This window comes from Schistocerca serialis, chromosome 3 (genome assembly GCF_023864345.2).
Source record: "Schistocerca serialis cubense isolate TAMUIC-IGC-003099 chromosome 3, iqSchSeri2.2, whole genome shotgun sequence".
Classification (NCBI taxonomy): domain Eukaryota; kingdom Metazoa; phylum Arthropoda; class Insecta; order Orthoptera; family Acrididae; genus Schistocerca; species Schistocerca serialis.
The window spans coordinates 260,792,300-260,804,434 of NC_064640.1; the positions used below are offsets into that span (position 1 = coordinate 260,792,300).

General features: G+C 36.5%; 1 protein-coding gene across 1 annotated transcript in view; it reads right to left on the reverse strand.

The window, feature by feature from the left end:
• Positions 1–3,443: 3,443 nt before the first annotated feature.
• LOC126470779 (gamma-tubulin complex component 3-like) overlaps positions 3,444–12,135 on the reverse strand; it is a 223,444-nt gene continuing 214,752 nt past the window's right edge. The window contains exons 10-11 of the mRNA XM_050098787.1: positions 6,713–6,955; positions 3,444–3,623 (exon numbers count right to left, since the gene is read on the reverse strand). Of these exons, the coding sequence (XP_049954744.1) occupies positions 3,444–3,623; positions 6,713–6,955 (423 nt within the window). The remainder of the gene's footprint in view (positions 3,624–6,712; positions 6,956–12,135) is intronic.

Here is a 12,135-nt window from a genome sequence, read left to right on the forward strand (position 1 = left end):
GGATGAAATGAGGCTAGAAGAAGTAGAATTCACTAGATTTTTGAGAACTGCTGTGGGTAATGATCTGAAATAGAAACAGAATATAAATTCAGTCTGTAAGAAACTCAGCTGTGTCATATTCATAATGAAGCAGGCATCACAGTACACATGCAAACAGCTTCTGTGCACAATATACTATGTACTCTTTGAACACTATCTGCAGTATGGAGTGATATTGTGGAGAAACTCAGACATTCAAGAAACAAAAATTCAAAAACCATTTTTAACAGAACATATAGGATTGCAAGGCTCCATAAATCAAGCCATGAATTTTCTGAAAATGAATATACCTAGTACGGAACAAATATAACCAAGTAAAAACGGTCCCAATACACGAACCTGGAAGGATTATTGAGTCTCTAAAAAGTGAAAACTCCAGTAGAGTTGACAACATAACTACTGAGTTATTAAAATATTGTTGCAGACATGTAAGTAAAATCCTTTGCCATATTTTCAAGGCCTCATTTAAGCAGGGAATATTTCCTCAAAGTCCACTGTGTAAGAAGGGAGATAAGGCAGATACTTCTGAAGACTGGCTGAACCCATTAGCCCCAAGTTTTTCAAAGGTTTCAGAGAAACAAATGCATGCCAGGATTGGTATGTCTCTTAGTGACCATAATATCATCAGATTTGGTTTAGATTTCAGAAAGGATCACTAAAAGAAAATGCAAATTAACATGTGCTGTCAACAACAAAAAATGAAGATTGTTGGAATATTTTGGGACTCAATGAAAGCATTTGACCATGTCATTTTTATTAAAGATCTATGTTTCTGTAGGGAATGTTGTCAACACCTAATATGGTGAATTGAAACTACACCACTTCTTGATAATTCGATTTACGAACTTGATATGTCAGCTAATAAGATTTTTAGGGATATTGTGAAATGATTTAATAAGAATGGTCTTCCTGTTAAATACAGTAAAACAAGCTTTATTCAGTTTCACTCAACCTCTAATGGTGAAGAACTAGGAAAAAGTTTAGTGACTATTGTATACTTCAAAACACGTCAGATTATGTATTGATAGCAAACTAAATGGGCCAATTACATCCTTGATCTCTACTAAGTACGGTGTTCTGCAACATTTTATGCAATGTATGCTCTTACAGAAACATGAAAAATATTTGATCTGCTTATTTTCATGCCATTGTGGCATAAGGAATCTTATTTTCATGCCATTGCGGCATAAGGAATCTTATTTTGGGGAAATGGCCTCTGAATAGAGAAGTGCTATATGTAAAGAAAACAGGCGTAAGAATCATGAACAGTGTCCATCCTAGAATGACATGCAAAATCCTGTCAATATCTTGAAATTCTTACATCAACTGTGCAATGTATGTTGATACTTATAGGTTTAAGGAGGCTAAACATCTAAGGTAACCGTCTTCCCCAAGATGGAATCAGTGTACCTCGTCTCTCTGCATATAACATAAATTTTATGTGCAAGTGTGAGCAACTTCCCTAAATATTTGGGTAGCGTGTATCTGAGGCAGGATGTGGGTACCAGCCTGGTATCCACCTAGTACGATGTGGGAAACTGCCTAAAAACCACATCCAAGTTGGTTGGTACACTGACCCCCCTCCCATTAACCCATTGGGTGTATTTTAAGCAGGGCCGGTGTGCCTCCCCATCACAGAAGTGGGCACTATAGCACACATGTCTATCCAGGCAGTTTACAATATACATTCTCCCTAATGGGTTTCATAGGGGAAAAAAGGGTGCCTTTCAAGCCCAACTTACATGTATCAGTCATGATACTAGAAATGAGCATACAAACCTACATGGTACCAAAGGGAGTTCATTACAATGGCTGTAAGATTTTTAATGCCTTCCCTTCTTTTAAAAGAAAAAAAAATGAATTCTCGTTTAGAAACACAAAACTTATGTCAGTTCCTACTGCAAGAGTCATTTTACGGTATAGGAAAGTTCCTGAAAGACCAAGTCCAGTATCCACATACACGTATAATCCATAGGTGTATTCACAGTCCTTATGTTTGTGAATATTTATTATAATTATAATTATTATTATTTATGTTATTGTTGTTGTTGTTGTTGTTTTTGTTGTTGTGGTGGTGGTGGTGGTGGTGGTGGTGGTGGTGGTGGTGGTGGTGGTCTTTAGTCCGATGACTGGCTTTGTGCAACTTTCCACGCTAGTCTGTTCTATTGACACCTCTTTATCTCTGCATAACTACTGCAACCTACATCCACTTGAATATGCTTACTGTATTCAAGCATTGGCCTCCATCTATGATAATAAGTTACTTTGACATAGTATACTTCATCTGAAAGTCCTCTGATTCCTCTTTTCAGTAATTCTCTTACTTTCTCCAAAACTTCCTGTTTTTGAAGTTATCCATGATTATATCTTTCCTCTTCTAGGACCTTCCATTTTTAACTAGTGCTCATTTCCTAAATTCAGTTATCTAGATTTGTAGTCCTAATTTGTCTGATGGAATATATTACTTTTTAATTATTTGACCAAGAAAATTATGTAAAACAGCCAAATTTGGTAGGAGCTGGGAATCCCACAACAGTGTACATTGTGTTAACAATAAAGTCCATATAATTTGATCAATTTTCCAGTTATCAATTTCATAATTAAACCATATTACTTCTTGGCTCGTTGCAATTCCAAGTTCACAAATTTTGCTCTTTTCCTTGTGGTAAATTATATGTTCATAGCCAAATTCAATAATTATTCATACGCTTATCTATAAGTAGGACCAGTGGACAATATTTCAGGCAATCCTCACTTAGCCACCAACACCCAAACATCCACATGCAAATGCTTTAACGAGTCCTTGGCTTGCATTCTTGCAGCTAACAACCAAGAGTCACTCAAAATGAACAACATGTAATTAGTACTGAATTGAAGTGTGTGTATCCACAAAAGTTATTCAATATGGGTACATCTCTGTGTTAAAGTTACCAAAACAAATGACTTTATTGTGCAGTGAATAGCTAAATGGATTTTTCTTCATACTCTGCCTACTTAAGAACTATAGGGAATGTTAACTTAAAATCTGTAGCCACTGTCAGGTATTTCATGGCAGAATGTGTGTGTGCTCATTTGTGGTGTATAAACTGTACAATTAAACTTATACAAGCTAATTATTGACATAATACTTGTGTCATGAACCTGGAAAAACTGACAATGTAACTGATGCAGTGTTGTGTCCATCATTTTGGACTTGTCGTTAATCAAATTACAGCAAGATAACAGGCAGGAAAAGCAGTGTAACTACTAAGGGACAATGTTATCACAGGTGAGGCACACCACAACCTTAACCTGAAAGTGAGTAGCACAATTTATATAACACCATAAAATGTAAACACATCATTTCATTAAACTTTTATTGAAGAAAGCTCAACAGAAGGTACTGGAGCTGATTGTAATTTGAATCATGTTTGAGACAGATGCTTTCCTCCCAAACTGAGACGACGATGTTGGAATGTGAGAGGTACATTTAGCCTTGAATCTAGTCTCTGGTAGTGCTCGTTGAAGTCGAGACGGAAGCTCAACAGCTGCAACATTTCATTTGGTTGAGTTGTCAACATGAGCAAGAACTTCTTCACCATATCCTGAAACATGGTACCAAATGGATTGTTATTACATCGAGGAACTAGTTTGGAATCTTAATAATGAAATATGTGGTTACTCAAACCTTAGGAAGATGGGTAAAATTAATTGATTGTCAGTCCCTCACATTTTATTTCAGATATTGAAGGATTATTTTGCTGCAACAGCTTGTTCCTTCTGTCTGTCTGAAGTCTCTACATGCAGAACACTTAATTCCCAGCCAAAACTGGGACAGAAAACCCAAAAATGCAGTGCAACTTAGGGCCATCATTGTGGAGTTATGCCATGCCATTCCAGAAGATTTGTGTTAGAGAGTAATCATAAATGCACGTGTGTGACTTGAAGAAGTTGTAAACCAAAACGGCAGTCATATTAAATGTGTGATTCATTAGGTTGTATTTCCAAGCTGTACTCTTTACTTCTACATCGATAAATTAGAAATCTTGTCAACAACAAATGTGTTATTCATGAAACAAATCTGGTGACTTACCATGTGCCACTCTGTACCACCAGAAGTAGGGAAGTTTGAGACTTGCCAACTGCAGTGGTTTTTCCTCAAAGTCTTCCATAAAATAGTTGGACACCATTGGTGACAGTGGATTCCTGGTGGCAACAAAACTACTGTATGAAACAGGATCTAAGGGTCAGTCCCAGGAAAACTGTTGTTGTGAAATTCTTGAGGAAGCGTAACTGGGACATATGCTCGAATCTGAAGCTCTTCTATGAACATCTACCAGTAGAGGGCATGGTTAAGTTCCTAGGGGTAACCTGGGATGCAAAATTTACATGGATCTGTTGCATATAGAATGTAAGTTCCAAGGCAAGAGGTGCTTCTCATGCACACTAGATGGGCCTGTGGAAAAAATTGGGGTCTAAGTACAAGGAGAATGTACTAGATATACACCTCTGAAGTAAGAATTAGCAGCACACTCACTGATGGGATGGAGACTATGCTGCATACATTCCCATTACATCTTTGTGTTACAATGGAGGCAGCAACAGGTGTATATGGGCTAAAAACTGGAAACCTTTAGTATATCCAGAATTCCACACTTATACAATTGATGTAGTGAATATAGGAATGGTCAGGGAAATGCTGGCTGGCTGACTGTGCAATAGCTTTCATCTGCTTCAAGAAACCTTTCATTGTAATGATTGGAAGTAGGGATCAGTGGAAGAATGAACTTCAACAACATTCCAGTGACGGTCGGGTTGACTGACAAGTCCAAAACAAAAGGTGGTGTTGGGGTTCGGGCTGGGATAAACGGGGTACACCCTAGACTAAAGTGTGCAGTCTCTCTGGGGAAGCTGGCTACAGTATTCCAGGCAGAGAGATTCGCTATATGAGGGTGTGTAGCAGAGAGATTCGCTATATGAGGGTGTGTAGCAGAGAGATTCGCTATATGAGGGTGTGTAGCAGAGAATATACACAGGTGCTACGAGACTCGTACCATCCACATTCATCCATGGAGCTGCTGTGAAATCTGTATCAAGACTTGCAACGAAACCAAAGATTGTGCAGAATGAAATAAATCCTTTGTGAGGCAATGAGAAAGCAGCAGAGTCATGTAGATAACTTATAGTCACAATTTATTTGTACTGTTTACAACTTTTCAAATGAGCAAAAGAGAAAAATACAAAAGACATTCCTATTCCCTATCTCAAACTAAGGAAAGACGGTCTCTTGAGTCATTTAAGGGACAATACAGCTGAAAGACAGCTGAAGTGAGGTTTAGAGTTACAGAATTTGACCATGGGAACTACTGGCTGGAAGAGTTAACATGATAGTTTGTACAGTAACTAACAGAAAAAAGTACAAGCATTTGAAGATATCTTTAAGTGTTTGTATAACGCACAGATAATAATGAAAATAAAGAGGTTGCAGAAATAATGTCAGATGAGGTGTATAATACCATTTGATGTATGAAGAAGAGAAAGGTGCCTGGAGATGATGTTTCAGTTGAAACAATTAAAGCTAAAGGGAAAGTAATATAAAAGGAATTTGGAAAATTATTTACAGAATAATTGTGAAGGAAGAGAGTTTCCCAAATATTGAACAATGCTGTAACGGATTTGCTTCACAAAAAAGAATACAGGCATGTCTAACTTACAAGACTATTAGTCTCCTTATCATATACACAATATTAACTAAAATCATCACCAACCACAGAGGAATAATTAACAATTACTAAGCAAAGAAACAAAATACCTTACAACAACACAACAGACAATTTGCAAGTCCTGAATGAAACTATAGAATGGAGCAACGAGTAGGAATTATTACTTAGCCTGAGATAAAAATATTTTGAGAAAATAGACTGTTTTAACAACTGCTCTTATGGTAAAGAATACATACATCAACATTATTGTTTTCATTAGGTTTCTTCCAGATAGTGAGAAGTTTAAAATGGAAAGAGAAGTCAGGTAAGGAAATTCCATACCGTCATGTACTCTCATACTGAGATCCTACAGAGCATGCTTAACTGTCAAACTCCAGAAATTTCATTACAGTATACAAAGCAATCAGCACGACAGTTTCATACTTTAAGAGAGCTATAGTCAGCAACTAAGTCATTTTCTGCCATATTCATTTCCTCTTGTACTGGAACTTAATTTTTCTAAGCAGGACTAAAGACAATATCAGGGTTCAGTGCCTAGTCTGGAACAGAATACAATTCCGTGACTAAGATCATTATATTGTACATTTTGCTGTAGAATGACAGTTCCATTTTACAAGTCTTTGTATTCCACAATACACACAGTACCAATACAGTATTTGTCTGATACATTACCATCTCACCTAATGAAGGCAGAGAAGTTATTTAGCAAAACATGTGGAGTTACATCCTGAGCAACTGATTCTAAATCTGGAAAATTTCACATTAAAAACCTCCTGATGAAAACCTCAGTTATTTAAATGTTCCCATATTCTTTGGATCATAATTGTGACAGCTCACTATGATGTTGAATGAGATGGTTTTACAATTATAGTATGCCTACACTCAAGTCGAACGACAAATTTGAACATCTTAGATTATCAAAATGCACTGGAAAAAAGTTCTCACCCTTCAACAATGCCAAAATATGTTACCTGATAGCTTTTTGCCAATATGTTCAATTGAGTCCGCATGCGAGGCAGGAACTTATTTACGAAGTCATTCACCCTTGCAGATTCCCTTTCCTCCATTTTACTGTCCATGCCAGAATTTTCAACTAGCTTCTCATATTCCTTACGAGCTTCCAGCTCCTCTGATGCTCTGTCATGCAATTCTTGTTCTAGGCTTTGCAGCTGTAGCATCAAACCATACACAGACCGCAAGTGGGCTGCCAAACTCTGGAAACAAATTGAAATAGCTTTTGTTGAATAATTTGAAGCTGCTTTACTACAATTATTATACTGTTCCTGAAGAAATAATAGTTAAATGTGTTTCCCATAGTTGAAACTTGGCCTGACTGAAGTACAAGTGATACCAAGCATCAATCTTGGCAGCGCACACAGACTATCGGTAGGAACACTGAAGAAATTCAGAAATAGTACCTACGGAGGAAAAAAAAAAGACAGGCAGAAACCAAAAGCTAAGAGGAAACCAAAAGCTAAGAGGAAACCAAAAACTAAGAGGAAACCAAAAGCTAAGAGGAAACCAAAAGATAAGAGGAAACCAAAAGATAAGAGGAAACCAAAAGATAAGAGGAAACCAAAAGATAAGAGGAAACCAAAAGATAAGAGGAAACCAAAAGATAAGAGGAAACCAAAAGATAAGAGGAAACCAAAAGATAAGAGGAAACCAAAAGATAAGAGGAAACCAAAAGATAAGAGGAAACCAAAAGATAAGAGGAAACCAAAAGATAAGAGGAAACCAAAAGATAAGAGGAAACCAAAAGATAAGAGGAAACCAAAAGATAAGAGGAAACCAAAAGATAAGAGGAAACCAAAAGATAAGAGGAAACCAAAAGATAAGAGGAAACCAAAAGATAAGAGGAAACCAAAAGATAAGAGGAAACCAAAAGATAAGAGGAAACCAAAAGATAAGAGGAAACCAAAAGATAAGAGGAAACCAAAAGATAAGAGGAAACCAAAAGATAAGAGGAAACCAAAAGATAAGAGGAAACCAAAAGATAAGAGGAAACCAAAAGATAAGAGGAAACCAAAAGATAAGAGGAAACCAAAAGATAAGAGGAAACCAAAAGATAAGAGGAAACCAAAAGATAAGAGGAAACCAAAAGATAAGAGAAACCCAAAAGATATACAAAGAAAAGATTATGACATAGCTTCCCAAAGATGAGAGTAAGGGATGTAGAGGAAGAATGGAGAAGGTTCAAACAGGCCATAGTCAAGGCAGTGGAAGAAACATGGGGAAAACATTGACAAAATTCAGACACAAAGAAACTCCATGGTTGGATGAGAGAATTGCAGCAGCAGTCAAGAAGAAGAACAACACATGGAGAGAATGGTTCAAGAACAGAACAGAACATAAGAGAGAGAGAAATGGAAATGACTAAGCAGAGCAGCTTAGAAAATGATAGCATTGGCTAAGAAGCTGTCTTGGAAAAAAATCACTAAAGAAATAGACGAGAATTTTAAGGATGGAAAAGAAGATATTATACCACATATTAGGTAACAGAAGGAAGCAGAAAGAAAATGCTTCAAGAGTCATCAACAGAGAAGGAAAATCAATTGGCAGGAGGAAGAAATTGTGAAAGTATAGAAAGGATACTTCCAAAATCTATACGAGGATCAGGATGAAACGAACACATGTAATGAAACAGGTCAAGGAAGGAAATATCATCTTCACAAAGGAAACAGAAAGAGTGGATCTGCAGATGTCAGATGTAAATAAAGCCGTATGGGAAATGTAAAATGGTAAAGTATCTGGAGTAGATGATATCAGAGTAAAAGTGACCAAACCACAGGACCTTTTGGGATTCAGTGGGATTTTTCATTTCTAATACAGTTCTGTCTTCATCCAACATTTGCAGATCATCTCTTTCTGTTTCCTCTGTGAAGATATTATTTCCTTCATCTCCCTGCATTTCATTAGATGTGTTTGTTTCATCCTGTCCATAAACATCTTGGATGTATTCTTTTCATCCTTTCATAACTACTACCTCCACCCACATGGGTTTTTCCCTCCTTTTTGGTTATTTTTGAAATATTTTCTTTTTGCTTCCTGCTGTCATCTAATATGCAGTATATCATATCTAATATGCAGTACATCATCTTGTCATCGTTAAAATTATCTTCTATTTCTTTTGTGAATTTTTCCTAAGATATTACCTTAGCCAATGCTATTCTTTTCTTTGCTGCTCTGCTCAGTCATTTCCATTTCTATCTTCTGTTCTGTTCTGTTCCTGAATCATTCTCCCCATGTGTAGTAGTAGTAGTAGTAGTAGTAGTAGTAGTAGACTGGTTCTGCAGTTCTCTCATTCCACCATGAGAATAGTGAGGTTAGCATGGACACATGGAATGATTGCAGGCAAATGGGTAAAGGCAATTATTGTATCTGTTTTAAAGAAGGGTAACAAGGCATTCTGTCAAAACTACAAAACAATAGCATTACTATGCCACTGCATGAAGATTTCTGAAGAGAGAATTTTACAGGAAATCAGAAACAGGATAGAACAACAATTAAGAGAAGAAGAACAACAAGAATGTCAGTCTGGAGGATCAACTATACATGCCATATTTACATCTAGACAGGTAGAAGGGGAATTTGGGGAAGATATCACAATTGCATTCATAGGTATAAAAAAGGTTTATGACATGGTTAGAATGGAAAGACAAGTTCTGAATAGACTGGAATTGTCAAAAAGAATGAAACTCAGAATCATAAACATCTGCAAGAAATGCCTGAAATGTGTTATGATAGATGGCAAGAAATCAGAATCGCCTAGAACATACAGAGGAGTTCTACAAGGAAGTGTGCTCTCTCTAGTGTTCTTTAATATAGCCATGGACAATGGACAACATAATGGAAGTTTTTCAAGGGTCAATAGCAAATGATATGATGATCTGAGAAGAAAATTGGCAGAAACTCTAAGAATAACTAAATACCTGGCAGAGAGCAATTTAAGAATCAGGCATGGAAATAAGCTGCACAAAGAGTGAGATGATCAAAATCAGCAGAAAAAAAGAAGGGAATTAAGTAGTAAAGGAAAAATTATTAAAGCAGTAGATACTTTCAAATATCCAGGAAGTAAGTTAAACAAGAAAGGAAACATCAAGAATGGAAATTCGGAGAGGACAGAAAACTGTTCAAAACTTGGTTTATTGCATATCGATATCAGACACAGTTACAAATCAAAAAATACTTGCCAAAGCAAATATCATGATATATAAGTCATATCTGCCAATTTGGACCTATGGATAAGAATGTTGGACCTGGACAAAGAAAGGTCGGAGCTGAATACAAGTGAGAGAGGTGCATGTTCTACAAGGTATCCTGGATAAGATGAGAAGGGACAGGATAAAGAATGCAACAATATGAAACACCCTTCAGATCAATACCCTAAAAGAAACTATGGGGAGAAATAGGCTTACATGGTTTCACCAGTTTAAAAAACGGGACAAGAAATACTTCCAAGAAGAGCTCTAGAATGGACAAAATCTGTAAGGAGACCAATTGGAAGATCATGAACAAGATAGACGAGATGAAGGATGATGTGAATTGAAGAGGACTGCAATGGGAAGAAATACCAAACATTAGAATGTGGGAGAAAAGAGAAGCTTGGAAGAGGCTCAATGAACGATTGGCTAAAGCAGAAACATTTGAGGAGGAGGAGGAGGAGGAGGAGGAGGAGGAGGAGGAGGAAGAAGAAGAACTGGTGAATAATGTGTATGATAATGAAATTAACTTAGTACATTTACATTATTAAGCAACTTCATTTGTTAATCTTAGCACATATTTTAGGAACAGTGGCACTTCACTCAGTTTGGTGATCTGAAAGTTTGTAATTGAAACCACCTGACAACCATCTATGAGGCATGTTCAGAAAGTAAGTGTACTAGATATCCTTTTTTTTTTTTACGGTGTATCTGAAACAAATTACATGATATTGTTGATACACTTATGACAATTTTTCCTTATGGATTGCCATCCTGTTCAGTGCATGTGGTGAGTCATGGCACAAGCTTCTTTATGCCCTCCTTGAAGACTCTCCCAACAGCTCCTTGTCCAACTCCAGAACCTCATTCTCGACTTGCTCAATGGTTGAAAATTTAATTCAGTTCTTTAGTGCCTTAAGAGAGGTGAAAAGCTGATAATCTAAAAGTGTTAAGTCAAAGGAATACTGGGGGTAGTTCTGAACATCTCAATAAAATAAGTCCAAGAGTGTCTTGGTGGCATTGTCATGCAACAAGCACACTCCTTTTGGCAGCGTTCCCCTTCTTTTGCTTTGAGTGCTCCTTTTCAGTTTTTTAGAGTCTGACAATATTGTTGTGCATTGATTGTCTCCCCATGAGTCAGAAATTTTATCAAAACGATGCCTTTCCAGTCCTAAAACATTGACAACACTTTTTTGTGTGCAAAAGTATGGTTTTGAATTTTTGGCAGATGGATAATTATTGTGACAAATGTCTATTTATCTCAGGCATGTAAGAAGTCACAAGTTTCACCCCCAGTCACAACAGAGCTCAGAAAATCCTCAATTTCCAAATCAATTTGCTCAAGAAACTCACAAACACTACTGACTCGAAGTTAGTTAGTTAGTTGCAAGTTTCATTGATCAATGGCATGGTACAGTAGGCATTATGATGTGGAACATGCCAAGCGCACAAGAAATGAATAAATGAAACAAGATTTTTTAAATATATATATTACAGTACAGTGTTAAAGATTAGTATTTCTACTACTTACCACATTCTCTTAAATGGCACAACACGCATATACTTTAATTATAGATTTATTTATTCATATTCAAGAATTCATCTATGGTATAGGAGGAGTTGTCCAGGAGATATGATTTCAATTTATTTTTGAAGCTATTACTGATGTCTGCCAGATATTTTATTTCACCTGGTAATTTGCCAAAAATTGTTATAGAAGCGTATTTTACCCGTTTCTGTGCCAAAGATAGGTTGAGCAAATGATAGTGTAAGTCTTTCTTTATCTGGTATTATAATCATGAATGTCACTGTTGTTTTTAAACAAGTTCATGTTGTTGAGAACGAATTTCATTAGCAAGTAAATGTGCTGTGAGGCTGTTGTAAGAACTCACAATCTTTTAAAAAGTTGCCTACAAGATGTGTGACTATGAACCCCACACATTATTCTAACCACTTTCTTTTGAGCAGTGAACACTTTTCGTCTAAATGTTGAGATACCTCAAAATATTATTCCGTATGACATCAGAGTGAAAGTATGCCAAGTACATTAGCTTACTAATTTCTATTCCTCAAAATTGGCAATTATTCTGATTGCAAAAGTTGCTGAACCTAGTCGCTTTAGGAGATCCAAAATATGAATTTTCCAATTGAGATTCTCATCTGTATGTACACCCAATACTTAGTATGCTCTA